This window comes from Lates calcarifer, linkage group LG7_1 (assembly GCF_001640805.2).
Source record: "Lates calcarifer isolate ASB-BC8 linkage group LG7_1, TLL_Latcal_v3, whole genome shotgun sequence".
Lineage (NCBI taxonomy): Eukaryota > Metazoa > Chordata > Actinopteri > Centropomidae > Lates > Lates calcarifer.
Window position 1 is genome coordinate 2,733,391 of NC_066839.1, and position 25,890 is coordinate 2,759,280.

The following is a 25,890-nucleotide window of genomic DNA, read 5'->3' on the forward strand; positions in this document are numbered from 1 at the left end:
CCTAACATACACTGCAGCTCCTGTTCAGAAGAGCCAATGAAACTAAAGAAAAATGCACAATTTGAATGAGATGGTGAGTAGAAAGGTTTTATAATCCAAATATTCACAGCAGTTGACTCAGACTCGTCCAGCGTGGTCTCATGAGTCGTCACACACCTGAAATAGAAAATTTAATCTAAATCAAAGTCTAAATGCAGAGAGACTTACTTGATGTAGGTGTTGGCGTTGCCCTCGGGGAAGACGTACGGGTGTTTCTTCCTGAAGACGTGACCCACTCTGCTGCAGGGAAGGATCTCCAGACTGCCGCCGCACTGCCACACCCGGAACGAGATCTCTGCACACACCACAGACACACACATACACAACCCTTAAACTGTCCTGTGTTTTCATAAAGACATTTGTAAAGTGCCATATTGTACTGAAGGTACAGTTTACACTGCACATGTAAACACTGAATATACGTATTGTGTTTGGGGAGATGGATTTTAGGGCATATCCCACCTGTCACACACAGGGAAGAAAGGTGGAGTCCACCCCACACACATCTCCTGGTATTAATGTAAAGACATCCTCTAATAACTGTTCTTCTTGGCATCTTTTAATAAGCTTTAAAAAGGCATTAGTCCAACAAATGTAATCACTGTGCCAAAAGGAAAAATGATGAAGCATTTCCTGTAGTTTGGTATAAGAAGTAAGTAGATAGTAAGATTTACTGATCACTACATATCTCATCATTTCTGACAAATGGCTGCTTCATTCTGTGCTCTGTTATTCTTGCAACATGTTTTTGTTTCATTTTTTAGTCCAAGAAAATAACAAAGATCTCAAAACCCATCCATAACACTGTATACATGTAACCCTTACTGCCGCAGTCTAACTCTTGTTAAGTATGTTGCTTTGATTTTACAGTGAATCACACTGTCTCTTTGTTAGTTTCCTCTCCTGCACATCACGGCTAAGTGGGTCAGATCTCCCTGAATATTTGATGAACCACTGATGGACTCTGATTTGTTTGTTTGACTTAGTGTGTGTGTGTGTGTGTGTGTGTGTGTGTGTGTAAGAGAATGTGTGTTGTGCTACTGTGTGTGTTTGTGTGACCTGCTTACACTGTGCTCGTTCTCTGATGTGAGCTCAGCAACACACGATAAAGACAACTATCTTCACTGTGTGTGTGTGTGTGTGTCTGTGTGTGTGTGTGTGTGTGTGGTAAGAGTTGGTGTTAATTCACAGAGCTGCTGTCTGTGTGTGAGCCACGAGGAGAGACAGAGACAAGTAACAGAGTTTCCCCAAAGAACGAGAGGCTGAGAACTTTACAAAGTTTTACAGCCACTGAGAGAGAGAGAGACATAGATAGAGAATGAGAGAGAAAGAGAGAGAGAGAGAGAAAATGAGAGCATGGACTGGGTTTGATGAGGAAGAGGAGAGATGGAAGTAAGGATGAAACACCAGAGAGTACAAAGGAGAACAAGAGAAGTCTGAGTTACTGAGATTCTGACACAGAGCCTGTGAGACTGACAGAAACATGACACAGAGCAAACGAGTGTGTGTGAGTGTGTGTGTGTGAGTGTGTGTGTGTGTGTGTGTGTGTGTGTGTGTGTGTGTGTGTCAGAGAGAGGGAGGAGAAAAACAGGCTAACAGTCTTTCATTGATCTGAGAAAAGCAGCACTACAGCAATCAGCAAACTGTCTCCAACACACACACACACACACACACACACACACACACACAGTGTGGATGACTGGAGGCAGATCGCAGCAGGAGAGCCAGATGTTGCAGCTGGATGAACGTCAGACTGCTGAATGAAAAGTTCACCTTCCTTCAGCTTCAGATATTAAAGAACTTAACTGGCCAGCTCAGTCGTTCCTTTCTCTCCACCAACACTCCGTCCTACAGAGTGTGATTATAGAGTATTGATCTGTTTTATTAAGGTTTTAGGGGATGTAACTGCAGCATGGGTTGTGTTCACTGGCTTCATTTTCTGCAGTTTTAGAAATGTGATGTGATAAAGGAAAGACGTCACAGAGAGGTGAGTGGGATAGATGATAGATGGATTCATGTCGCTGAGTTTAGGCAGCACAAGATAAGCTAAGAGAAATATGTGTGTATAGGATTCAGTTGGAGTGTTTTCTGCCGGAGCTGAGAGTAATGGAAAACACAGTAATTAAATAAATTCAGTACAGTGGAGGATTTCTGTACAGATCAGAGTTTTTGGTCTTATACGCCTGTGGCTAAAACTCCATGGTGTGTGAAAAACTTTTAAAGTCTTTAAGCAGAGTGTGGTGATTATTATTATTTCCTTTTATTTTCTCATAACTGCAGAAATGATCTTATAAATACAGCTGCAGCTGTTATTTTTCCACCATCCATCCCTGGTAGGATATGATGATGAAAGAGTTACAGATGCCAAAAAAGGATCAATAACCGCTCTCCATATGTTCAAACCTGTGGATCTCATCACTGTGAATGGGCTGGTGGAATCATCAATAAGAGATTATTATTTCTTTTATTTCAAAAGAAATTGAGAGAAAAAACAGCAAAGAAGAGGGAGAGGCTCAGAGTGATCATTTGTCACTAAACAACCGTTGTGATGTTTTTAGACACATTTGACTGAAATTTAATCACAATACGAGGTGCAGTTAAAAGGTTCAGAGACGGATCCTGTTGCGGACACAGTGTGGTACAGTAACGTCCATGCAGCAGGTCAGTATCCTGCCTTATCTGGACCTGGGTGACGTGTTTTTGTGACGACTAGCAGGTGCACAGCTGTGATTTCACCATGGACCTCAAATGTGAAAAGACAGAAAACATCTGTGTCATGTCATGTGGAGTTGGATCTACAGCTGTGACCCTGAGACCAAACAGCACTCTTTACAGTGGAGGAGCTGCTGTCTCCAAGACTGATGAAGGCGCGTCAGGATGTACAGAGTAAATTCATCCCCAAGGGTCAGACTGTCAACGGCGAGTTCTAACGCACCGCTCTGAGGCGTCTGCAGAAAGATATTCAGCACAAATGACTTGAACTGTGGCACGACGGCAAATGGGCGCTCCATCATGAAAAGAAAGAAAGTTTTTTTGGCCACACCAACACAATCATCACTCCCCTCCTGCCCTACTCATCTCATTTAGCTCCCTGCAACTTCTTCCTCCTCCCCAAAATCAAATTCAAGCTGAGGGGTCGCCATTTTGCCATACGGGACTGCAAGTATCACTGCACAAGGTGATTACTTCGAAGGGGGCGGCAGCCAGATTTAAATCAGGTACAGTTTTAGCTTGTTACAGACACAGTCTCTGAACTTTTTGATCGCACCTCAACTGTAAAATATCTGTTTTTCTCTGTGATGATTTGTCTGTTTGTTTCTTTGAGAGACCAGTGATAACAACAGCAGCTCACCAAAGTTCTCCCCGCCCCAGATGTCCATGGCGGTGTCGTATTTGCCGAGGTGATTGAACCAGGACCTGTCGATCACAAAGAGCCCGCCTGCGATGATGGGAGTCCTGTCAGAGAGAAAAACAAGAGGAGGGATGAATGAGTTCAGGCAGGTAATGTTATCTGAGGATACAGGGATTTGTAACAAGTTGTTGGCACAGTGTAATAGCATCCAAAGAATCCTCTGGCTGTGAGTTTAAAAAGCAGTTTTATACACAGAAAACAACATGTCATTTTATTGACCAATAAACACTGTCACCATCCTTTTCTCATTTGACTCCAAAATCTAATCTGATCTCATCTAAAAACAAAAAGACACCGTCACCACTTGTGTTGCTAGAATAGAAAATAGCTTGTTGGTTTGCTGTGTCTCACACACACACACACACACACACACACACACACACACAGAAAGACAGGCTGAATCATGATCTGGACAATGTGACGAGAGACTAGCTGAGGGCCAGCACGCGTCATCAAATACCCTCTGTTTATCAACAATTATCCTGCTGTCACCGCCTGCAAATAGCACTCAGTGTGTGTCTGTGTGTGTGTGTGTGTCCCTGTGTCTGATTGTGTGTCTGTGTGTGTGTGTGGGTGGAGGAACATAAAACCTTTTTCAAGCTCAATTTGTCCTCGTGTGTTTACAGGAATGTAAAGTGTGTGTGTGTAAAACTTTGTGCTCGTGTTGAGTGTGGAGCACGTATGTGACTGAGGAAATGAAACAGCATAAAATAACTTGGCAAATAAACACACTGAGACAAAGCTGGCACATATTTCTGTGTGTGTGTGTGTGTGTGTGTGTGTGTGTGTGTGTGTGTGTGTGTGTATCTTTATGAGGATCCATGAGGACCGTTTTACCTCCTCCATGAGTTTCAAGGCTTATCAGACACAACACTGCGCTGTGGTTACAATATGATGAGACAGGACTTTACAACTCTGGAAATGAAGTCACACTCACATTATGCAGCAGGAACACGAGCTCCAAGCATCACTAATGTGGGTCTGGAAGGTGGAGGACAGTAACTACATACATTTAGTCAAGCACCTGTATCATTGTGGTTGATAGTAACAGTATGATACTTGCAACACATTCTCACTCCTCAGTATTTGGTCAGGTGTCCTTGGCATCACCTTTAAACGCACTGGTTGCCATTTAGCCTCATTTTTCAACATGCAAAGGCAAAGTATTAGTGCAGGTTAGTATTATCAAACTAACCTGCACCTTAAAATAATGATGCTACAGTGGTACCCAGAGTGATAAACGTGACACCAGGAGGTCCAGAGTGTCTGTATATGATGGTTAAGGTAGTGATGGTTCTCACAAGTACACCCTACAAATGTGTGTGTGTGTGTGTGTGTGTGTCCAGACAGACACAATGACTCAGCCCAGCCTCCGCAGTTTGACATTACACAGACAGAAGCAGCACACTGACATCCAGGTAGAGACAGAGCGTCATTATAAATAAGCAACAGTCCATCTCTCTATATGTCTCTCCACCACACACACACACACACACACACACACCACCCGTCCATCTGTGAGTGTTTAACACTCTGTCCCCACTAAAAAAAAACATGCACGAAGTCAGGCAGGCACAAGTTGGCACAGCGGTAAATCTGGGTTCCTGCCACCAATCTGACTTATGAAGAGGGAACAGTGCCAAAGTTTATTATTCATAACTCTGTGTTTGTGTGTGTGTGTTGTTGTGTGTGTATATTTGTGTGTTTGCTCTGTGGTTTCTATGCCTTCCCTTTGTTTGTTTATTCATCTCTCCACAGCAAATGATTTGTCAGGCACTGATGATTCAGTTTGTGTAAACTTGCAGTAAGTTAAGTTTTTGCAGCACAGACAGGTCAGAACGGGGAGAAACATTTGTTGCTGATCGTTACAGACTGGGATCTTCCTCATTTGACATTTTAACAGCATTTCATTAACCACAGCAACAGGAAATGTGATATTGTGGATGTGTTTATTAGGTTTTAAAGCTTCATTTCTATTTTTCAAGTTTTGTTGAAATAGTGTATGATTGAGAGTCCATGTGGGAGCATGGTGATAATGTGTGGTCACCTCCCTCAACAGACATTCAGACCTTAGATTAACCCATGGTTTTCATTTGCCTTCAAACGGACGCAGACACGGACATGCACTATACTACATACTATTTATCTACTGCTATTTAGATAAACTACCATACTTTTAGAACACAGCTGTAAATAGCTGTAACCAGAAAAGTATAAATAAATCATTCATGTAGACAGACATATATTTGTGGTGGAATATTTGTCTGTATTTTTTCTCTTCTCTACAGAGATTACTGAGATTACTGAGATCAAACACACACACACATCCATGAACACAGAAACACTCAGACGACATTTAGCAGCAATTAAAACTCTCCACTCGAGCTTGAAAATGGGAAGTGAAGATCAGGGGTTGAACGCCCACGTTAAAGTTTTTCTGACAAGTTTTTGAGTATTTATTTATTTAACTTTGTTATCTAACTCTGTAAGAATCAGAGGAGGGGGATGTTTACATGTCAGAAATTAACTTGAGAAATACCTCTTTCCTCCTCCCTCCTCTCCTTCAATCTCCTTCACACATCTCCTCACACCTTCTGTCCTCTTTCTCCCTCTTTTCTGCCTCCTCCCTTCTCTCCGTTGTCCACACACACTTAATGAGCTCTGGGGTCAGGACATGTACACTCTCTATCACACTCTTGTTTTATACCATAAATGCTTGTGTGTATGTGTATGTGTGAATTACTTGATTGGCTGAGTCGGGTCGATCCGGCGAGCCCTCTGTTCCGGCGACAGCTGCTCCCACTTAAAATGGAGACTCCAATCGAAACCTGAGAGAGAAAGAACGTAGAGTACATACAGTATACACTGACCAAGCACACACACCCCATGGCAACAGCACTCCCTGATGGCAGTGGCCTCTCCTCATAGGACAATGCATGATCTAGTTGCTTTCTTTTGAATATTCATTCACCAATAACTAGTGAAAACACACACTGATATTTCCATTTGTTGACATGATGGAAAACGCTCAATAAATACTGACTTTAAATACTGAGATGAATCAGTTAGGTCATAACTAACTTTTTACAAATTGTATATTAACTGTTACATTCCTGCATTTGATTTAGCTCTTTTTAATTATCATCTACTTTGTCAATAAGTCTCTGTTCGTGTTGATGTGCAACCAAGTAAACGTGTGTGTGCATGTGTGTGTTGACTCGTGTAGGTGTGTGTGTTTGCTGAAATGGCAGTCCAGCAGGTCAAAGAGTTGCTGCCACAGCACTCCCATCCCCCACCTGTGTGTGTGTGTATACACACATGTGTGTGTTCCAACGCGCGTGTGTGTGTCTGAGTGTCTGGATCAATGAAAGTCCATCTTATAACCATCTTTTTTATATTATGAGCGACAGCTTCATCTATAATTAAAACGTCCTTTGTGAGCCCAACTATCACCATCGATTCTCATGTTGGTGTGTGTGTGTGTGTGTGTGAGAGAGAGAGAGAGAGAGAGAGAGAGAGAGAGAGAGAGAGCAGTAGACAGGGCTATTATCAGCATTGATTGGCAGACTGCTGTTACCAAGAGAAGAAGATTGGAATAAGACAGGCTAATGGAAAGAGAGAGCGACTATGAAGCTCTTAGGGGAGACTGTCTTCAGAAGAAGTGAGGGATGACGGTGGGGAGACGGGAGATGAGTGGAGAGCACAGTTGTGTATTGTTCTGATGTATTATCAGGTCATTTGGTTTCAGCTCATCTGTAACTGCAGAATCAGGTCGAGCTAAAACGAAAAGCCCTCCCCGGATTCTCCGTTCTGCATCATCGATCTGTGATGCTCAGCGCATTAAGGGACGGTTACAGATTCATCCGCAAAACCTGCGTCCTCCATTTTCACTGCTATTAGTGATTTCCAGGTTTCAGGTTTTCTAGACTGCAATACAGCAAAAATAATTCTTAGTGTTTCAAAATAGAAGAAGCTCTGACTGACTGATATTTTCATACACTCTTCCTGGATCTGTAAGATACATACATGATGACAAGTGATGGGCGTTGGAACGCTTTAAGGCTTTGATGGACATAAACCTCTCTCAGACTGGAGATGAGCTACAGTGTGAAAAATATCTGTGTCTTTGATAAAAAGCCAAATGTACCACACTGTGTAGATAAAAACTACGGGACAGAAGTCAGTTACTACTTATGTCAAAGTGTAGAAAACACATTGAATTACCAAGGTTAAAATTCTGTTGATTGCTCTGCCAACAGTGAGCAAAGGATTCACACTACACTCTGTACAAACCTGATAACACATTCAGCAATTTAGGTGCATTAAATTTGACATTCTTAGTTTCATTTTGGATGGGTTGGATGTTTTATTGCCAAGTGTCCAGAATTTGCTACAACTCTGATTCACACCTCTGACTGATTTCTTTTCCAAAGTAATGGCAGCTGAGGCTCACGGGTACGGTAGTATAAGAGAAAAAAAAAGTTGAAGTTTACATCCATGTCTGACCAGGGTCAAATAATATATGTAGTTAAGACTAAATAAAAGGAATTAAGTATATTTTTTCATAATTAGTGGATGAAGAACATACGAACACCAAAAACATAATGCCTCTGGCCACAGTTGCTGATGTGGAGGCATGAAAACACAACTCCTTAGAACTGAAGCAGAAATATTAACCTATATTATCGTTACATTATCCAGGGGATTTGTGTTTCTATGTCAAGAAACAAACCAACAGTTCCTCCAACTGAACAACTTCATACTTTCCTCCCAGCTCAGTGGTGATGAGTTTGAATGTCATCACGGATTGAAATCGAGTTTAAGAACATCTGGGTGGATCACTGGGTGGGATTTGGGGGTGATGAAATGCTGCTCTTACAAAATCACAGTGCAGGTTCACACTTACTCGAATAGTCAGGATATTTTTATGTTTATTCCTTTATTGAATATAAAATCATATTCGAGACTCCCTCAGGGATCCTGAAGGTCATTGCTAGAAACAAATACCTCAAATGCTCGCTCGATGTTTACAGCAGAGAGAGCACGGTCCTGAACTCATCTTGAAGGGCTTCTTCATAAACCCCTCTAGGGTTGTTTTTGTCATCAAAAGACACCCCGAAGGTGCCTCAGGGCCATTTTTATTTCTCAGAGTGTAGATGGAAGAAAACATTTCCATACCTCCACGGAGATCAGCGGAGGCTGCAACGTAGGCAAAGGTGTCCATGTTGATGATGTCAATGACCGGGCTGACCACACGGCTTGGGTCCTGGACACAAACACAAAAAAACACACACATTCAAACTGGGTCAAGGTTATAAAGGAAATAAAAATAGCATAAAGAGTGCCAAACAGACAGGAGAGGGAAAAAGAGAAAAGAAATCCTGAGAAACAAAAAGAAATAACAGAGAGATTAAGAGAAAAAGAGACCGGAAAGGTGAATGTGTTCGTGTGTGCGGATCATCAAATTCTGTTCCAATAAATGAGATTTTCAGTCCAGTGTGTGTGAAACAGACTGTATATTTCAAGGTCATTATACTGCACCACATTAAAAGGAATTTCAGTCATTCAACACCAATCATGCACACAGCACATTTAGTGAGGTGAGAGTGACCTCTACCTCTGTTCACTTCAATTCAGTTCCATTTTATTCACTTTGCTGGCATTAATGTAAAGACTATTGAGCCATATGAAAATAAAAAAATACAGAAAAGACTTCTAAATGAAAGCAGAATGCATCAAGGAGCTGAAAAAAGAATAATACAGTGAATGAATATAGAATCAATGCATGTGAACACATAAGGACATAACACTCAGTACCTGTGAGGGTTTTCAGATTTTTAGGGATATGCAGGGTAAGGAGCCCTGTTCAGAACTGATAAATCAATTATGGCAGGGTCCTGACACCTCAAAAAAAAAAAAAAAAAAAAAAAGAGAGAGAAACAATCACAGGGGAACACTGGATGTACTTTGAAATGGGTGTTGCCAGAATAAAGAGGCATAGAGACAAAAAGAACTGTTTAGAGACACATGGCAAAAGTTTAAAAGTTCTGACTTTCAACCAGACCTACATACAATTCCCAACAGAGACTGGTATAAAAACTTTTCATCCCTCTCATTCAAAAAACTATCATGTTCAAGATGTAGGTGTTAATGCTACTCTAAACTTCAGGCTGACACAGTGTAGCGTAATCTTCTGGTCTACTCTTCTTTGCAGATGATGCACTTTTCTCAATGCTTCAAGCTTAAACTGCTCTTAACATTACGTCATCTGCTTCACAAAAAAGACCCTCAGTGTTACCAATAATTACTGTAGTGTACTGTAATTTCTAACTAACCCTGAAACTACACTTTTTTTCTTTTTTTTCTTCTTCTTTTTTTTTTTTACATTACTATGGTTCTAGTAGACTTGGTGTAGTTTTAAACTTTGGAGAGTCAGGCTAGCTATTCAGGCTCTATACTTAGAGTAATATAACGTCATTTTGCTGAGCATCAGTGGCCTCCGCAGCCATGAGTGGTAATTTATTCTGTGGTTTTCATATTCAGTCTGGGAAAGAAAGCAAGCCACTCCTTTAACTACAGTATTACAACAAGTATGCATTTAATCCCTCAGTGCCTGAATAATTACTATTTGCAAGATCAAACCACATCAGCGGGGTAAAGGATGAAGAGGTTAAGTTGCAAATTCTTGAAGTAGACAAGTGCTCATTTAATTACAAAAGTAATGCTTAATATTTGTGACTGGTCATTAAGACTATTGTTTCCTTAAACTCTAATTCACAGATCCATAATGAACTACACATGACATAGGGTGTATAAAATGAGAAAATATCAAGTATCAGCACAGCAAAAATGCCCATATCCTTCAACCCTGTTTAATCATCCATAAGGCCATAAGACTCTTATGGATTTAGCTTAGTTATTGCCTCCTTAACCCTTAAATAGAGTCCTTAGCCCTTGTAAAAGCGAGAACTGGCAAAATGTCTGTACTTGATTTCCCTCATATTTCTACCTTGATGGCACCATTTGCTCTTTACAAGGATAAAAGTATAACAACACACACACACACACACACACATATACACACAAGTGCCAGACTTGAGCTCCCTGTTAAATCATAGAGTGTCCCTCTATTAGTTTGGCCAAATGGCTGGATGCGTCTTCAGCCAGTGATATTACAGAGCAGGTGGAGCGGTTCTGGACCATTAGCTGCAGGGTCAGTGCAAGGGGACGCAGGCTGCATCCCTCTACAGCTCCAGCCACATTACAAAGCACTGCGTCTGCTTTAATAGCTGTTAGGGTAATGACACTGTGCGGCACTCAGGGTGAAGCATTCGCGACATTACTGTTGTAATTGGATGAGTGTTATTTTCAAATCGCTTGGGAGCAATTTCTTAATCTCAGTCATTTCTTCTTTTTTTCCACCTGATTTGACAATGGGAATATTTGATGACTGAGCAGAGAGGAAAACTGACCCCAAAAACATCCTGCATCATCATCGCCATCATCATCCTTAATGTATCTCTCCTGCATCAGTGATACACACAGTTATTTACCACCATTATGTTCTGCCTCCACAATAGAATATGATAAAATAATGATTCAGTAGATACAGTCTGTAAACTTTCATGCCCAAAATGCTACTGAGGAACACAGAAGTCAGTACCGCTGTGGCATTTAATGGTTTTAGACTTCTCTCAGCTTGTCTGATCATTTCTGGGATGTCATCTTTTATATGACTTTTTTTTTAATGATAAATAAAGTATCTATCCATCTTAGCTCGATTATCACTTCAGTGCTCAGATCTAAAGACTGCAGCTAATATGGAAAAGCTAAACCTGTCACTCTAAAATATATGCTTCATTGCATTTTCTCCGGGTCTTTTTTTTTTATCTTAGAAAGGCAGTGTTCACTGTACTTCTGTCTCGTAGACACTCTCTCCCTGCACACCTGCTGCTGCAATTAGTCTGTTTCCTTTTTCTTTATTCGCTGAGTGAAGTCTGAGATTCTTTCAGTGAGACTCTTTTCTTTCTTAACCCACAGTGGCTAAATATTCTTTTCACTGTTAAAACATGAAACATGTCATTTGCTTTGACAACGTTTCCCGGGAAAGAATCATCAGATACTAAGAATACACCTGAAATCACTCACTATTCACTATCTGTTGTGTTTAGCTGTTTTTATCTACAATACATAATTATCAAATTATCCCACAGTGCAAAATAAAAAGTAGCAAATATGCTATGTCACTAATCAAACCCCATTTACCATAATCTCTTGTGCACCATTTTCTAACTAAAAGAAAACGTGCCGTGAAGGTGCATATTCGTCACACCCCCAGTGTGTAAGGCCTTAATAAAGGTAAAACATTTTATTATTCACAAAAAATCTAGTAAATAATCATTGGGTGAAGGATTTCAGATGCAGACTGGGCTGAGAAAGAGAAATCCATACACTTTAATGTGATGGATGTGGGTTGAGTCAGTGCTGTAGAGTATCAGCATTAAAGTTTATTTATATGAGAAATATGCATAATTTTACTTTGAATCACTCTCACTTTGAACTTGACAGCAAACTAACTGCACAATACTTATTCGCCATTAATGACGAAACAATGAGAATTAGTTTGTTGACATCTAACAGCAACATTCGCCATTAATCACAACAGAGCCGTCAAAGCCTCATGGAAGCTGAAAAAAGTGTTTGTTTGCTGTAAAGTAGTGGACACAAATATGGCTGAGAATATGGACACAAAAATATATGGTTAGAGTGGAAACATATGGGAGAAGACACTGGGCTGTGAGAGCAAGTAGAACAGAAGTTAACCTGGAAGTTAATCTGGAAGTTGGCAAAGAGACAGACAATTATTTTGAGGGGAATATAACTTTATGTTGGTTTGAAGTTTGGCCTGTGTGTGTGTGTGTGTGTGTGTGTGTGTTTACCTGGATCAATACCTCATACATTTAAATCTAAATATATGACTATGAAGTGACTAGACAGACAGTGACAAATGACTCCTCTGCTCACACACACAGACTCAGTGTGAGCATGAATATGGATGATGTTGGTATAGACGCAGAAACAAATCAGGCTCTGTGGTGGTTTCACTTATTGATCGCTGCTCTATAGATGGAGATCAAAGGTCTTTAATATCAGCAAAAACAACTGTTGACTGGATGGATGGGAGAAGGTGGAGATGACTGAGAGAGTGAAGAGAAAAGAAGACAGAAGGTATGTCAGGAGAGGAGTCAAATAAGGTGATAAAAGAGAAGAGAGGAGGGTGGGAGGAGGTGTAAAGAGAGGAGACTGGGGGGGTAAAGATGGCAGAGGACAGGTGTGGAAAGGAGGAGATGGGTAGTGAAGAGAAGACGTGTGAGGAGAGAGAGAGGATGATGAGATTAGACAAGAGGAGAGAGAAAAGAAGAAAAGAGGAGTAGAGGACCAGAGAAAGGAGGTGAAAGCAAGGAAGACAGGAGGTGACAGGGCAAGGAAACTATGAGAGAAAATGAATGAAGAGAGACGTGACGAGAAAAGAGGAGAGAAGAGATGAGACTGGAGGACAGACAGAGGAGGTTTGAAAGGAGAAGAGGAGAGGGGAGGTAAGGTGAGAAAAGGGAGGAGGAGAGGACAGGATGAGGACAATGGAAGAGAGAAGGTGAGGGAGGATAAAACAAGGCAAACATAAGGAGGAAGAGAAGAGAGAGAGGAGGAGGAGGAGAGGAGAGACAAACAGAGGAGAGCAGAGGGGAGGAGCAGGGTGAAGGAGAGACAGCAGCACTTATTTCTTAATGAGAGGCAATCAGACCGACAGCTATTTTCTCCCATGGCGCTATTTCACCTCGACCACTGGAGTCACACACACACACACACACACACACACACACACACACACACACACACACACACACACACAACCACACACACAAAAAACACACACACAGACTTTTTGTAGTGCAGTGAAGTGCTCTGTATTTTTTTATGTGGCCCCGCTGACGTTATTGACACTTATGATCCCACACACACACACACACACACACACACTCCTCTTCAAGGTTAGATACTGTGTGTGATGAATTAGTATTTATGAGTGAAGCTCTCAGTGCCACACACACATTGTTTTTCAGTGGAGTAGTGTTGTGGTCTTGTGGTCTACCTGTTTGATCCTCTGCAGGAGGGGGGGCAGCCAGTCCTTGTTGACCTCACAGTGGCTGTCCAGGAAGGTGAGGACCCCGGCCCTCGCGGCATCGGCCCCCCGCACTCTGGACCTGATCAGTCCTGACACACAAAGACAAACACAAGCGTGCTGGTTTGAAATGCCTATTTATTGTTTTCCACCACATCTGTTTGAATCTGAATTTGTTCATAAATTTGACAAATGTATGCAACAGGAATCCTTACTATCCCTACTATACTACTACTACTACATCTAATAATAATGATCATCATAATAAAATCTTCCCTTCTGATCTATGTCAGTTTATATAGAGCTGGTTCTGGTGCCTGGCTGGAGTTTCTGCTTTGAATGACAAGCAGCCTTGACTCCTGTTAACCTCATCTCTCATACTCCACACATAAATCTTTTCATACATACTTGAACATCCAAACATACATTTTCCATACAGTACATGCTCTTGGATGCAGCTGATATCGAGCACACTGTCTCAGAGCCGCCCGAGCTGCTCTCTGCTAAATTGAAATCTTCCACTTTGCCTCCTGAAATTGATTCTTTTCAGGGTGGCAGATCGGATAAGACAGTATATATTCAACTTTCACGCTCACAAGCTGTGACTATCAGTTACACACATTCACAACCTCCATCTTCCTCCTACAAACACACACACACACACACACTCTTTCATCCACACAGACCTCACAGCTGCAGGGAGGACAGGATATCTGTGAAGGTGCTGGGTGGGGAATGGAACCCTGAACCTTGGTTAGTGCCTTGCTCTTCTTACTGACACGGCCCCGTCTCCCTCCTCCTCTCTCAGTCTCTCAGTCAGTCAGCAAAGGGGAAAATCGATGCAGGGCTCTTAGAGGCCCTGTCAGACATGGACGCAACCTTTTAACAGGCTCATCACACTCTGCATGTGTGTGTGTGTCTGTCTTAAGGTTTGTGTGTGTGTGTGTGTGTGTGTGTGTGTCCATTTTCAAACAGGAGAGAGGGGATGGGAGTGGAGGTTATAGTGTCAGGAAGAGCAAATTCGTGGGCCAGCTGAATGCGGTTGTGTTGCAGAAAGACAGAGAGAGACTGAGTGTGTGTGTGTGTGTGTGTGTGTGTGTGTGTGTGTGTAAATGAGCCTGTTAGGGAGGTCTCCCTGATGGGGGCCAGTGTTCTCTTCTATTTGGACTAAATGGTCTAATCAATACTCCCTGACATAAAGACATAGTGTGTGTGTGTATGTGTGCTCTTTATATGCAAGGCTGACTGTGCAATGCCGCATGTGTGTGTGTGTGTGTGTGTGTGTGTGTGTTGCTGTGGCTGTGCGTGGGTCCATTGTGAGTGTGTGTGTGTCGGTGACATTGTACGAGGGGCCGTGAAGTTTCACGCGGCGGCGTTAGGCCGAGGCTCAGCCAATTAAAAATCCCATTTCATCCTCAATAAGGCTTTATTTTCTGGATGGATGGACACACACACACACACACACACACACACACATAAACTGGACCCACATCCAACAGGCACACACAGATACACAAGCACACTCATAGAAGTTGATGCCCATTTACTCAGAAACACACTAACACACACACACACACACGTACAGTGCAGGACAGGCTGACTTTGTACGGGGGAGAGTGTTGATCTGTTGATAACCTGATAACTATCTCCACCTCACACAGCTGTGTGTGCTGGTGCACTTCTATACTTGTGCTACACGTGAGTCTGAAGGCCACAGTGATTCCATCAGTTCTGAACGGCCACACTGAAGACCACATGTGACGAATGGGGATCACAGTGCAAACTATAAAACAGCCTCTCGTAGGCTTTCCTGGTGTGGCACTCGTTCACACTCGTGAGAAGTGGCAGAAGTAGTTGTGTGGAGAGCTTGAGATAAAAGCTGAAACAATGTTTAACTCCTCACCTCCACAGAGCTGACACATCACTGCGTGACGTTAATGTGAGCGTGAGATTTGGGATTGACTCAGACCGCCTGGGAGAGACCAGCGGCTGGTGCTAGCTGGTTAGCATGCTAACTTCGGTAGTTAACTCTGTGTCTTTGATATAAAATCAAAACAGCTTTTTCTTCACATCCCAATGATACTTTTGTTTTAAACTAAAATACTTACAACCTTTATGACTTGGTTTTAGGGTTAAAGGAACAGCCCACCAAAAATCATTTCAGCATCTAAAACTCACTGAACTTAGGACTGAAGAGCGGCGTGCACAGAGGTCAGCAAGAAAAACAAAAACAAAAGCAAAAAGAAAAACAGTTTAGAAATGACCCCAGTGACTGAGCCTCTTCCCTGCTGTTGATCTGTATGTTCAGTATGTTCCCAGCACTCTCAACATACTGTACAGTACTCTGCTTCTGTGTTGTTCAAAGCCTCCTCACAGCTCTGAAGCTCTGCCAGAAGAGGGATATGCAGCAATTTACTGTGGAAGCAACAGTTTGAAACATACTGAATATACAGTGTACGCTTCTCACTCAAGATGGTGGGGTGAAGAGGCAACCACACAAGCTGAAAACACCTTAACTTAGGCCAAAATATCACGTTTATCCAGAAGATGCAGCACATATGGAGACCAAAGGACAAATCTGACTGTGTAGATGGAAGTGAGAGAAAGAAGTTTTTGGATTAATTGAGACATCTCATATGAAATCCAGACATTGTCCGGTTGCTCTTGCAGGAGGGAGAATATAAACATCATCAAGACGACCTCTCACTAAAATCAGACATTACACTGATGTTTTACCAGGGAGCTAGCAGGGTGAAGTCTGTTTAATGTCCAGTTCAGCTAATTCAGCCATTTAAGTGTTCTCACATAAAGCTCCTCTGACTAAGACCAGGCTGTGGTGCATGTGTGAAACACACAGTCACAGGTACGCTCCACATGCACACACATAGTTGGTGAGTAATATTAGAGTCCGTGCATTTCCTGTTTGTAGCAAATACATATGGACATAATAAGATTCAAATTTCCCTGGATAATGCAAACAGTTTATCTGAACTCAACCTTAAGATTCACGTTTTGGGTTAATGTTAGAATGAGGGGCTGGGGATTGTATTAAGACAGTGATGGTCCTCAGAAGTATATATGAACAAGCATGTGTGTGTTTATGTCACCAAGAAGACGTACAGTATCAGCCTGCTGAGTTTTATGGGCATTAAAAAGACAATCAAGTCGGAAGGCCTGAAGCCATAAACTATTAACTAGCCGAACTGATGAACCCTGCATGTGTGTATGTGTGTGTTTGTCAGAGTGTGATCAGCATGACTGTGCTATAATGAAATCCCTCAGAGACAGCATGTAGGACAAGTGTTCCTGTTGTTATGGAGAGAGAGAGCGAGAGTTGAGTGAGTGAGGAAGGGAATAACTACAACAAGAAACAGAGTGAGGTAGAAGGGAAGATAACATATGAGAAGTAAAGAAGGTGTGAGACATGCAGAGAGGAATAAAGAGAGAGATTACAGGAGCAAGAGTCATTTTCAGACATTTCAGAGCAGTAATCTGAGTTCAGCTGGCACTGCTCTGACCTGACCCAACAAGCATGATAGAAGTGGTTTCAGACTGTTTTCTACTTCAGTTTGCCTCAGTGACTGTGGTGCTATTTGAACTCAGGTGGCACCAAATAACAGCAATGGCACACACGTCTGAAAAAGTCTGTCTGATTCCAGGAGGACTGCACTGAGGACAGTTTAAAGTGAAAGTGTATTCACACTCACACTGATATCTGTACAAAGTTAAACTCTGAGATGACTATTCGTTTCCTCTGCAGCTGATAATGGTGTCTTGTTGGGAGCAGCTGGTGGTGATGGTTGCTTGCTGAGAGCTTTGGCCATCGTTGTGTTTAGAATATGCTGTTGTTATCAGAAAGTGACAACACAGGCTGACAAGTCAGGCTAACTGGTTAGCATGCTAACTTCAGTAGAAGATAAAAATAGAAAGAACTAGACCAAGCAAACCATTGGCGTTGGTTTTCTACCGCTGGCTCTTGGCGAGGAAAGGATGGATGTCCTGTGAGTAAATCTTACATTTCAGGTGCAGCTTTCTAAAGGAGGCTGAAACATGTTTTTTAAACACGATGGGGAATAAAGGGGCCATGCAATCAAAGGTGGAGACTTCAGCTAGGTGCTACTTCACTTGGAGGTGAAATGGGTTTCTGAGATGGACTTTATCTTGTTTCTGATATGTAACGTGTCTTCGTAGTCTGAATGCTCTGTTTATCTGTTTATCTGAATTTGTTTGTTTATAAATATATGAAAAGTTTATATTCTTAGGAAGTTAGTGTCAACCAGGAAGATGAGAAAACACTGAAATTCTATTGCATGTTTTGCTTGAAAAGGATCTAAAATATTACCTCTCAACACCCACCTCTACTTGGCAGAGGTTTGTTCAAATTACATTTTATTAAAATAAAATTAAAATTATCCACAATATGCCACCTCCACTATTGTTCAGGAGAAGAATAAAATGTCCTGTGAGCCCTGAGCATTAAACACAACCAGGATCATCTGCAGTCTCTCCAAACGTTTTTCTGTCCCTTAAACATGCTTTCACTTCCCAGAACGCTCATGACCCCATCACATTGTCAAGCTGTCATGTTAATTTATGTATTACAATCATTTGTATTCTATATTTAAGAGCATGGAGGCAGCTCCAAACGGATTATATAGAAAAATGATAAGCATAGCCATGACGCATGGCTGTATTAACCATTAAAATAAGGGGAGCAACATCCATATTTAGTGTGACTGAAGCATTAGAATCTCCACTGGTTGTCATTTGTGATTTTTTGTGAGTTATTTATACATTTTGCAGCTTTTTCTCACATTTTACAAAGAAGTCGTCAAAATGTGAGGTTGTGGTCTGTCCTTTGCGTCTGTGGTGCGTTTGGTTTAGGCTTGTGGAAGATATTTTCTCTTCAGTAGCGTTTTCTTTTTCGACAGTCTGCGACTCTTTCTGCCTCTCTGGGCTCTGTTTCAGTAGCAACTCCTGTCACTTCAATTCACCTCAGGTCATTTCAGCTCTGCAGTTCCATATGTAGCCAGAGATGAATGAATCAATTTCACTTCACTCACTGTCTGTCCGTCTGTCTGGGAGTGAGTGAGAGTGTGTTTATATATGGAGATGTTTAGGCGAATGAAAAGCTCAGAGGTTTTTTTTTATTAACACCAGGACAATTTATTCTGATGACAACGTGTGCAGAGACGCACACATGCATACAAAGGAAGTATGGATAATTAAACATGCTGAAAATGCAAATGCAAATGTTAACTCTCACACTGTCAGAAATAAACAAAGGATGTAACAAACAAGTTCACATCTACAGCACACACATTTAAAGACAAATACACACACACACACACACACACTTTAGTTTCCATACCTTCTCTCTTGTTGTTGCGGAGACATTTGACTTTGGGCAGTTTGGTGAGAAGCTGGCAGTCGCTTTCTGGAAAAGACAGAGCATGAAGTCAAATGAACTGAACAATATATAATGGAATAGAACACAACATTGTGTGCTTTGTAATATTTATCTTTATAATTTCTCTAAAACCCTGCAGGGAAATTAGCAGCTTGTTGAAAAGCTCTGTAGCAGCAAAACGACAATTCAGAGCTTTCAGTCTGACAAGTCAGACATTTTGTATAGTTGCTGTTCAGCCGGCTGTGCGCTCCCCACTGAATTTTTGACTTATATTAATATATTATTTTAAATATAACTGTCTGCTGTAATACATGCTCAAAACATACTCTGGTGGAAAGTGTCAAAATGAAAAGCAGAAAAGGAAAAACAGGGAGAAAAAAAGGAACCGCTGGGACATGAGTCATTTACCGAAGTGAAATTAATATTTAATTCATGTTTTGAAAGAACAGAGGCATTTGAAAATATACTTACAATATCAGAACTGGATTCAAAACAATCCCTTTATTTTTGAAAAGAATAAACTTGAACTGAGGCAATAATGAATAAAATAGAAAAGAACTGAAACCTTAGCCAAAGAGTAAAAATTATAATATATTCCATCAGCGATGAAACAATATTAGAAAATAGCATTGTTATCAAAAGGTTTATCATCATATGATGATAAGTATATATATAAAAGGGTCTTGAGGGAAAGTAAAGAAACCTTGTGTCACAGTGCGTCAGAGTTAAATGGCTCTGAATGACTGAAAACCTCCATCAGAGCCCTTTGACCCGGAGGAGACGCCTGGGCGCTCTCCTCTCCACTGAGCTTCTCCTTTCAAGTGAGGAAACTATGAACTCTTTGACAAAAGGAGAAAAAAGTACTTTGACCCAGACGGAGATGTTTTGACCCGTTATGAAGGTTAATGCTTTAAAACGTTGTTTTTTGGGGATTCGAAAACTTTCTTCCAAACCTACACGTTAGGAAATCAGGAAGTCAGGATATTCTGTAACGGCAGGTGACACAGACAGTCCCTGAGCTCACAAACTCTCAACAGATTAACATTTAATGAACATGAACATGAACTCCCTTAGCTCTAACATGAAGTAAAACATCTAACCTTCAAGGCGACGGGAGTAATTGCAGGATTGTTGTGTCTAATAAACTGGCAGCTGAATCTATATCTGCACATATTTGTGTTTAGGAAGAAAATAAACACAAGAAACAAGATGACAGATTGGTGTGAGGCTGATCTGCAGTATATTTGTCACAAGCCTCCCACAGACCTGAGTCAGTTGTAACACTTTAAGATCACCAGCTGCAACTGAGAGTTTGTGAAAACTAGTTAGAAAGCACGCAGAGAAGTCAAAATGGAAAGATAGGAGGATAAATGGCTTCAATGTCCAGTTTTAGCCACTTAAAGTGGCAGTGATAAAAATGTAACCTTGACTAAACCTACTAAAAAAGCAAGAAAGAAAAAGACCAAGACTAAACATTGACAAAAATACTTTCCACTAAATGTGAAAAGAGCGAATGAGAACGAATTTGTGCTAGGTCAAATATTGAAAAACAAATCACTGCAAGAAATTGGGACTGTAGCCAAAGGCGAGATATAAACACTATTAAATGACTCGCTGCTGTGTGGGAGGAGAGGAAATGAACTTCAACAGTTTTTCCTCAGTGGTTTTTGGATCAGACGTGACACGTTTGAGGTCGACATACAGTATTGTTAACACTGTTTACCCTGTTGCTCTTTTCTCTGATTGTTTACCTGCATGTGTCAGTCTGCTCATTCCATCTCTCTGCTGTTGCTTCATCTGTCTTGATCATTTCTTTCACGGTGTAAATCTGCCGCTACTTAACCTTGATCACTTGCATTTTCGATTCACCATCTGTCCTGATTGGCTGTCAGGTTGGTGACTCAGCAGGTGTCACTGATAATAGCATGTTGGAGAGACGGAGGGGAAACATCAGCAGGTAGCGCCGAGGCTCCAGTCGCAGAGTGCACGTTCTGCAACACTGATTTTTCTTTACTGGAATAATTGGTGTTGATGTTTTCCTGCCTGCTGTGAGGGGATTTTTTATGTTTGTAGTTAATGTGCGTGTCTCGTGTGAAGTTTTTATTGCTCTCTCTGTTGTTTCCTTGAAAACATTTTAGCTGTGACTTTAAAGTTACACTGAGGAGGATGAATATACCTGCAACACTTGAGCAACCTTGAATACAGATGAAAAAACTTTGTGTCAGTGAACTCAGATAAAGGAACCAGGAACAAATGAAATCCTATTATCAGGTGTTTGGTCCCACTTCTCCTGAAGCTGCTGCTTCACACCGAGTTTTCAGTTGTGTTTTTCTTACCACCGCCGTACTCTGGCCATAAAAACCAAAGTGCAGACACATTGTTTTTGATTGCATGAAGGTCATTTCAGCAGATATGGAGGAGAACCTTTTTTCCAGGAAGAGAGGGAAGAAAAGTGGAAACAACAGCTCATCAAAACAATTTCAGTGATCGCTCCATTAGTGTTCAAGGCTTTTAACTTTCTATGTATTTTATTATATCTGTAGTTTCAAGGGATATATTTTAGTCCAGTTTATACCTCTAATCCGTTGCATTTCTGCAATTACTCGCAAAGATTTTACATAGAAAGCATGGTCCCCCTGTGAATATAATGCATGGTTACAGATTAAACTCAGTGTATAAACAGGGTAAAACTAGCTCCACATTGGCTAGCTATGCTAAAATACTGCTTATGCATTTATATACCTGTATGATTATTATTATACTGTATGTAATAATTATCGTCCATTCTGTGTAATGAGTACTTCTGATACCTTAGAACATGGCCAAATGAACCCACTCTGAGCCCCAGGGGCAAAAATACATCTCAGATACAGAGACTGTATATTTTAATATTATTTTTATGACTACATGATTTCCTAAAACAACACTTTATTTTTTAGCTTCAAACAGAGGTACGTTTTTGGGGACTATTTTCAGTGGTGGATTATTCTGCATTTGCTCTAGTTAGTATTTGGGACAGCAGGATGGGGTTTGTGGGACTGAGTTAAAATAAACTACAGTGTGTGTGTTCATGGTAACAAAGGAACATATCACCCACTGTAAGTGTGCGGCTCACTGGTGTGTTTTAAGCTCTATGGCACACAGGAATAAGATGTATCAGGCTTCGGATACGCATGGAAATCTTTAGTCGGATCAATGCACAGTTGGTTTTGGTCTTTCCAGTGGATTTTCTGACAATGAAAACCATAGCTTCTTTCTAAAGGATCTAAAACCTGACAGTTTGTTTGGTCTATTTTCACCTTGACTTTGAGTCTCTCTGGAGACAGAGTGAGCACAGCTGCTGGCGAGACTCTGTTCATACAACTCGCCTGTCTCCTCTTTGACCCAGAATAGAGGTCTTTTTTCATCTCCATTGTAATTCTTAAACTGTGGACCCAGCTGCTTCAGACCCTCTCCTCCCTCTGACCTGTTGTGTAGGTCTCATCTCTGTTATCTCTGACCTGGAAGAGACCTGGAATGTGTGTGTTTGCATTTGCATGTGAGTGTGTGTGTGTGTGTGTCCAGCTGCAGCTCACCGTCGTCGCTGAAGTCATCCACCAGAATGATCTCGTGGATGAGATGAACCGGAGTTCGGTTTAAAACGCTGGAGAGAGAGAAAGAGAGACACAAGAAAATATTAGTCCCAAATATGCACAAACAAAAATGACTGTGCAATATACAGAAAGCTGACAAGTAAATGCCAACCCACTCACACACACACACACACACACTCAGGTGCTCATGAATCCATTATGTACGCATTGCATGCCATATGAAACAACATATTGAAAATGTCAACCCAAATTCCTGTTATGAAAATGTATGACGTGTCGCCTCTAAAAAACTATTTCATTAAAGAGGAAGATTGAAACATAAAAAATTCATAACTTTTACTGGAAGAAAATGAGAAAATGTGTTTTGTTCTGGGTGGGTTTCTGCTCTATTTTATTTCATTATTTCTACTCTTCAATAACCTCTGTGTTCATCACCCCCTCTGGATAAAGCTGTGGAGGGAGGGAGGGAGGAGGAGAAGGAGGAGAGAATGTCGGAGAGGAAGGAAAGACAAAAGAGCAAGGGACAGAGGACAAGAAATGGAGGAGGAGAAGATGGAAAGGATGAAAAAATGACATGAGGGAAAGAAGAAGTGGAATAAAAGAGAAGGGAAGGAATAAGAGAGATGGAATGAGAGGGAATGAAGAAAGAAGAGAAGAATAAAAGAGAAAATTCATCCTCTGCAGAGGATGAATGAAAGGAAATGGGGGAGAACAGGCAAGAAGAAAAGAGAGAAAAGGAGAGCACTGGAATGAAAGGATAAAGAAAAGGAGGAGATACAGAAAGAAAGGGGCATAAAAGGCAAGGATGGAGGAAAGGAAAAAAGGAAAGAAAGGTGAGAATGAACTGATAAGAGGAAAGGGGGAGGATGACGGAGGAGAGGGGAATGAAGAAATGAAGAGAGGGTAAGAAAAGCAAAGTGAGGGAAGGAAAAGAGGAGGGGAGAAATGGAGAGAACCAAACAGAATATGAGGAAAGGAAAAAAGAGGAGGAGGGAGTGATGACAGGACACTGGTTGATTGAGACAGGACCAAAGATGGAGGTGCAGGGATAAAGATGGATGGAATTCAGGAGACGTGAAAGTGAAGAAGGGAGTGAGGGACGGAGGAATAGGAGGAGCAGAGGTTGATAATGCAGGAGGAGGAGGTGTGGAGCGAACCTATGAGTCTCTGAGGCACTGGACCCCATCAGGAGGAGTGATGGATACAGGGAGGGAGGGGAGGTGAAGCGAGATGAAAGAGTGAGGGATAAAAAAGGAGGAGAGAGGGGGAGAGAGAGAGAGAGGGAGAGAGAGATGGCAGGCTAGTAAGGGAGACAAATAACCCTGATTGTAAGTCTCTCTCTCTCTCTGTGGAGTCGAGGACCGATCAGGGGAGATGGATGAACGGATTGATGGATGAGATGGAGGGAAGGAGGGAGGAGAGAGGAGGAGGAAAGGTGTGGGGCAAGCAAATAAATGAGGGGAAAGAAAAAGGGATTGAAGACGGGGGGAGGGGTAAAGAAAAGAGAAATGAGGCGACCAAGCAGAAAGAAAATAGAGTATTTATCTCATTAGTCCACATTAAATCGTCCGTTGAATGAATCTGTCTGTCTGTCTATCTATCTTCTTTCTTTTCTCTGTTCTTTATTTTTCTATCATCCTTTTTTGTGTCATCCTTATCATCCTTTTTGGTTTTTATCTTCTTTCTTCCCTTCTCTCCAGTTCTAGTTCCTTAACTTTTTTCTTTCTGACCTATCTATCTATCTATCTATCTATCTATCTATCTATCTATCTATCTATCTATCTATCTATCTATCTATCTATCTATCTATCTATCTGTCTATCTATCTATGTTGCAGTGAGGCAGATGGACATGTATGGATGGATGAACACAATCTCTTTTCTTTTCTTTATTCTTTCTCTCTACACCTCCTCTCCTCCCATCACTTCTCTTTCTCTCTCTTTCTCTCTCTCTCTCTCTCTCTCTCTCACACACACACACACACACACACACACACAGAGGAGTTCCCATTCTCTGGTTCACAGGCCACTAGCTATGAGGCTTAACCTCCCCTCAGGCGTGCTGAGGGAGAAGCTATCTTCAGCTCACAGAAAATATTATCACCGCTGACAATACCGCAGTCGGCTGCCACAGAATAGCAGCTCTATATCTGCGCCGTTCATTTCCAGCATTCTATATATCAATTTTAGGGGGAATTTTTTGAAAAATGTTCATTACCTACAGCTGCCATTTGGAGAGCACTTTCATCCAAAGTGCCGTGAGAGCGAGCATTTTTAGAGCTGCATGTGTGGGCCTCCGTTGGGAATTTAACCCCGCTCTCTGGCAGTGAACATGCTGATGCTAAATGGGTGCTGGTTTATGACGACTGTCAGGGTGAGGTCCAATTCCCACAGGAGCCACCCGCCTCCACTCACAGTACATTTGGATAAAAGCTGCTATCAAAATGCAGAGCTCTTCAAAAAGAACAAAACAAAAGCAACAGAGGCGACGTCACAGCCTGCTCTCCTGCTGCAGGTGATCAGCTCTTCAGAAGCAGCCAGAATGATCAGAATTACAACGTCACCATCTTACCAAGATTTAAAGCAACATTATGTAACTTTTGCTGAACAACAGCGCCCTCTGCAGCCATACGTGGTAATCAGTTCTGTTGGGATTTGAGTGTGAGAGGTAAAGTCTTTTTCATGCACAGAAAACAAAGCTTTAAACGTGGCTCAAAGGCGTATATTACCCACAATCCCAAACACACCAAACTCTGTTTAAAATTCTTGATATTTCCCTCAGTTTCCTGGCTGGATATCAGAGATGAACTCTGGTTTTTAATATGTGATTCTTCTATGTGATTTTAACTGATCTACAGTTCAGCATTACTCTTAAACCTGCTGGACCTGATTCCTGCAGTTTAAGCTGCTGACTATCAGTTAGAGGGAGATCGAACCTGAAAAACCAAAGTTATATAGAGCAACTACAGGTGATCAGGGAGCAGAGTGGGAATGACAGAGGCTCCATTCTCCCTGTTACAGTCAGTGAACCATTAAGATAAAACAGTTATATGATGTTGCTTTAGCAGGCCTGCTGAATTTCTCTCTTTCTCCGTTCAATAAATGAATTTTGATGAGATTTTGTGTCATGTCAATAGCTATGACTGGCGACCCGTCCAGCTCATATCCTACACTTCTTGCCAAGTGCATGTCGGGACAGGATCCAGCCCCACACAGCCCTGAACAGGATAAGCAGTTTAGAGGATGGACAGATGGAT

The 25,890-nt window shown here is 41.6% G+C and overlaps 1 protein-coding gene across 1 annotated transcript in view; it reads right to left on the reverse strand.

Annotated features, from left to right (window-relative positions):
• The window catches only part of galnt14 (UDP-N-acetyl-alpha-D-galactosamine:polypeptide N-acetylgalactosaminyltransferase 14 (GalNAc-T14)), a 137,024-nt gene that overhangs the window by 19,861 nt on the left and 91,273 nt on the right, over positions 1-25,890 (reverse strand). Inside the window, exons 4-10 of the mRNA XM_018682908.2 lie at positions 22,617-22,684; positions 19,003-19,068; positions 13,602-13,723; positions 8,630-8,717; positions 6,195-6,279; positions 3,392-3,495; positions 208-334 (exon numbers count right to left, since the gene is read on the reverse strand). Of these exons, the coding sequence (XP_018538424.1) occupies positions 208-334; positions 3,392-3,495; positions 6,195-6,279; positions 8,630-8,717; positions 13,602-13,723; positions 19,003-19,068; positions 22,617-22,684 (660 nt within the window). The remainder of the gene's footprint in view (positions 1-207; positions 335-3,391; positions 3,496-6,194; positions 6,280-8,629; positions 8,718-13,601; positions 13,724-19,002; positions 19,069-22,616; positions 22,685-25,890) is intronic.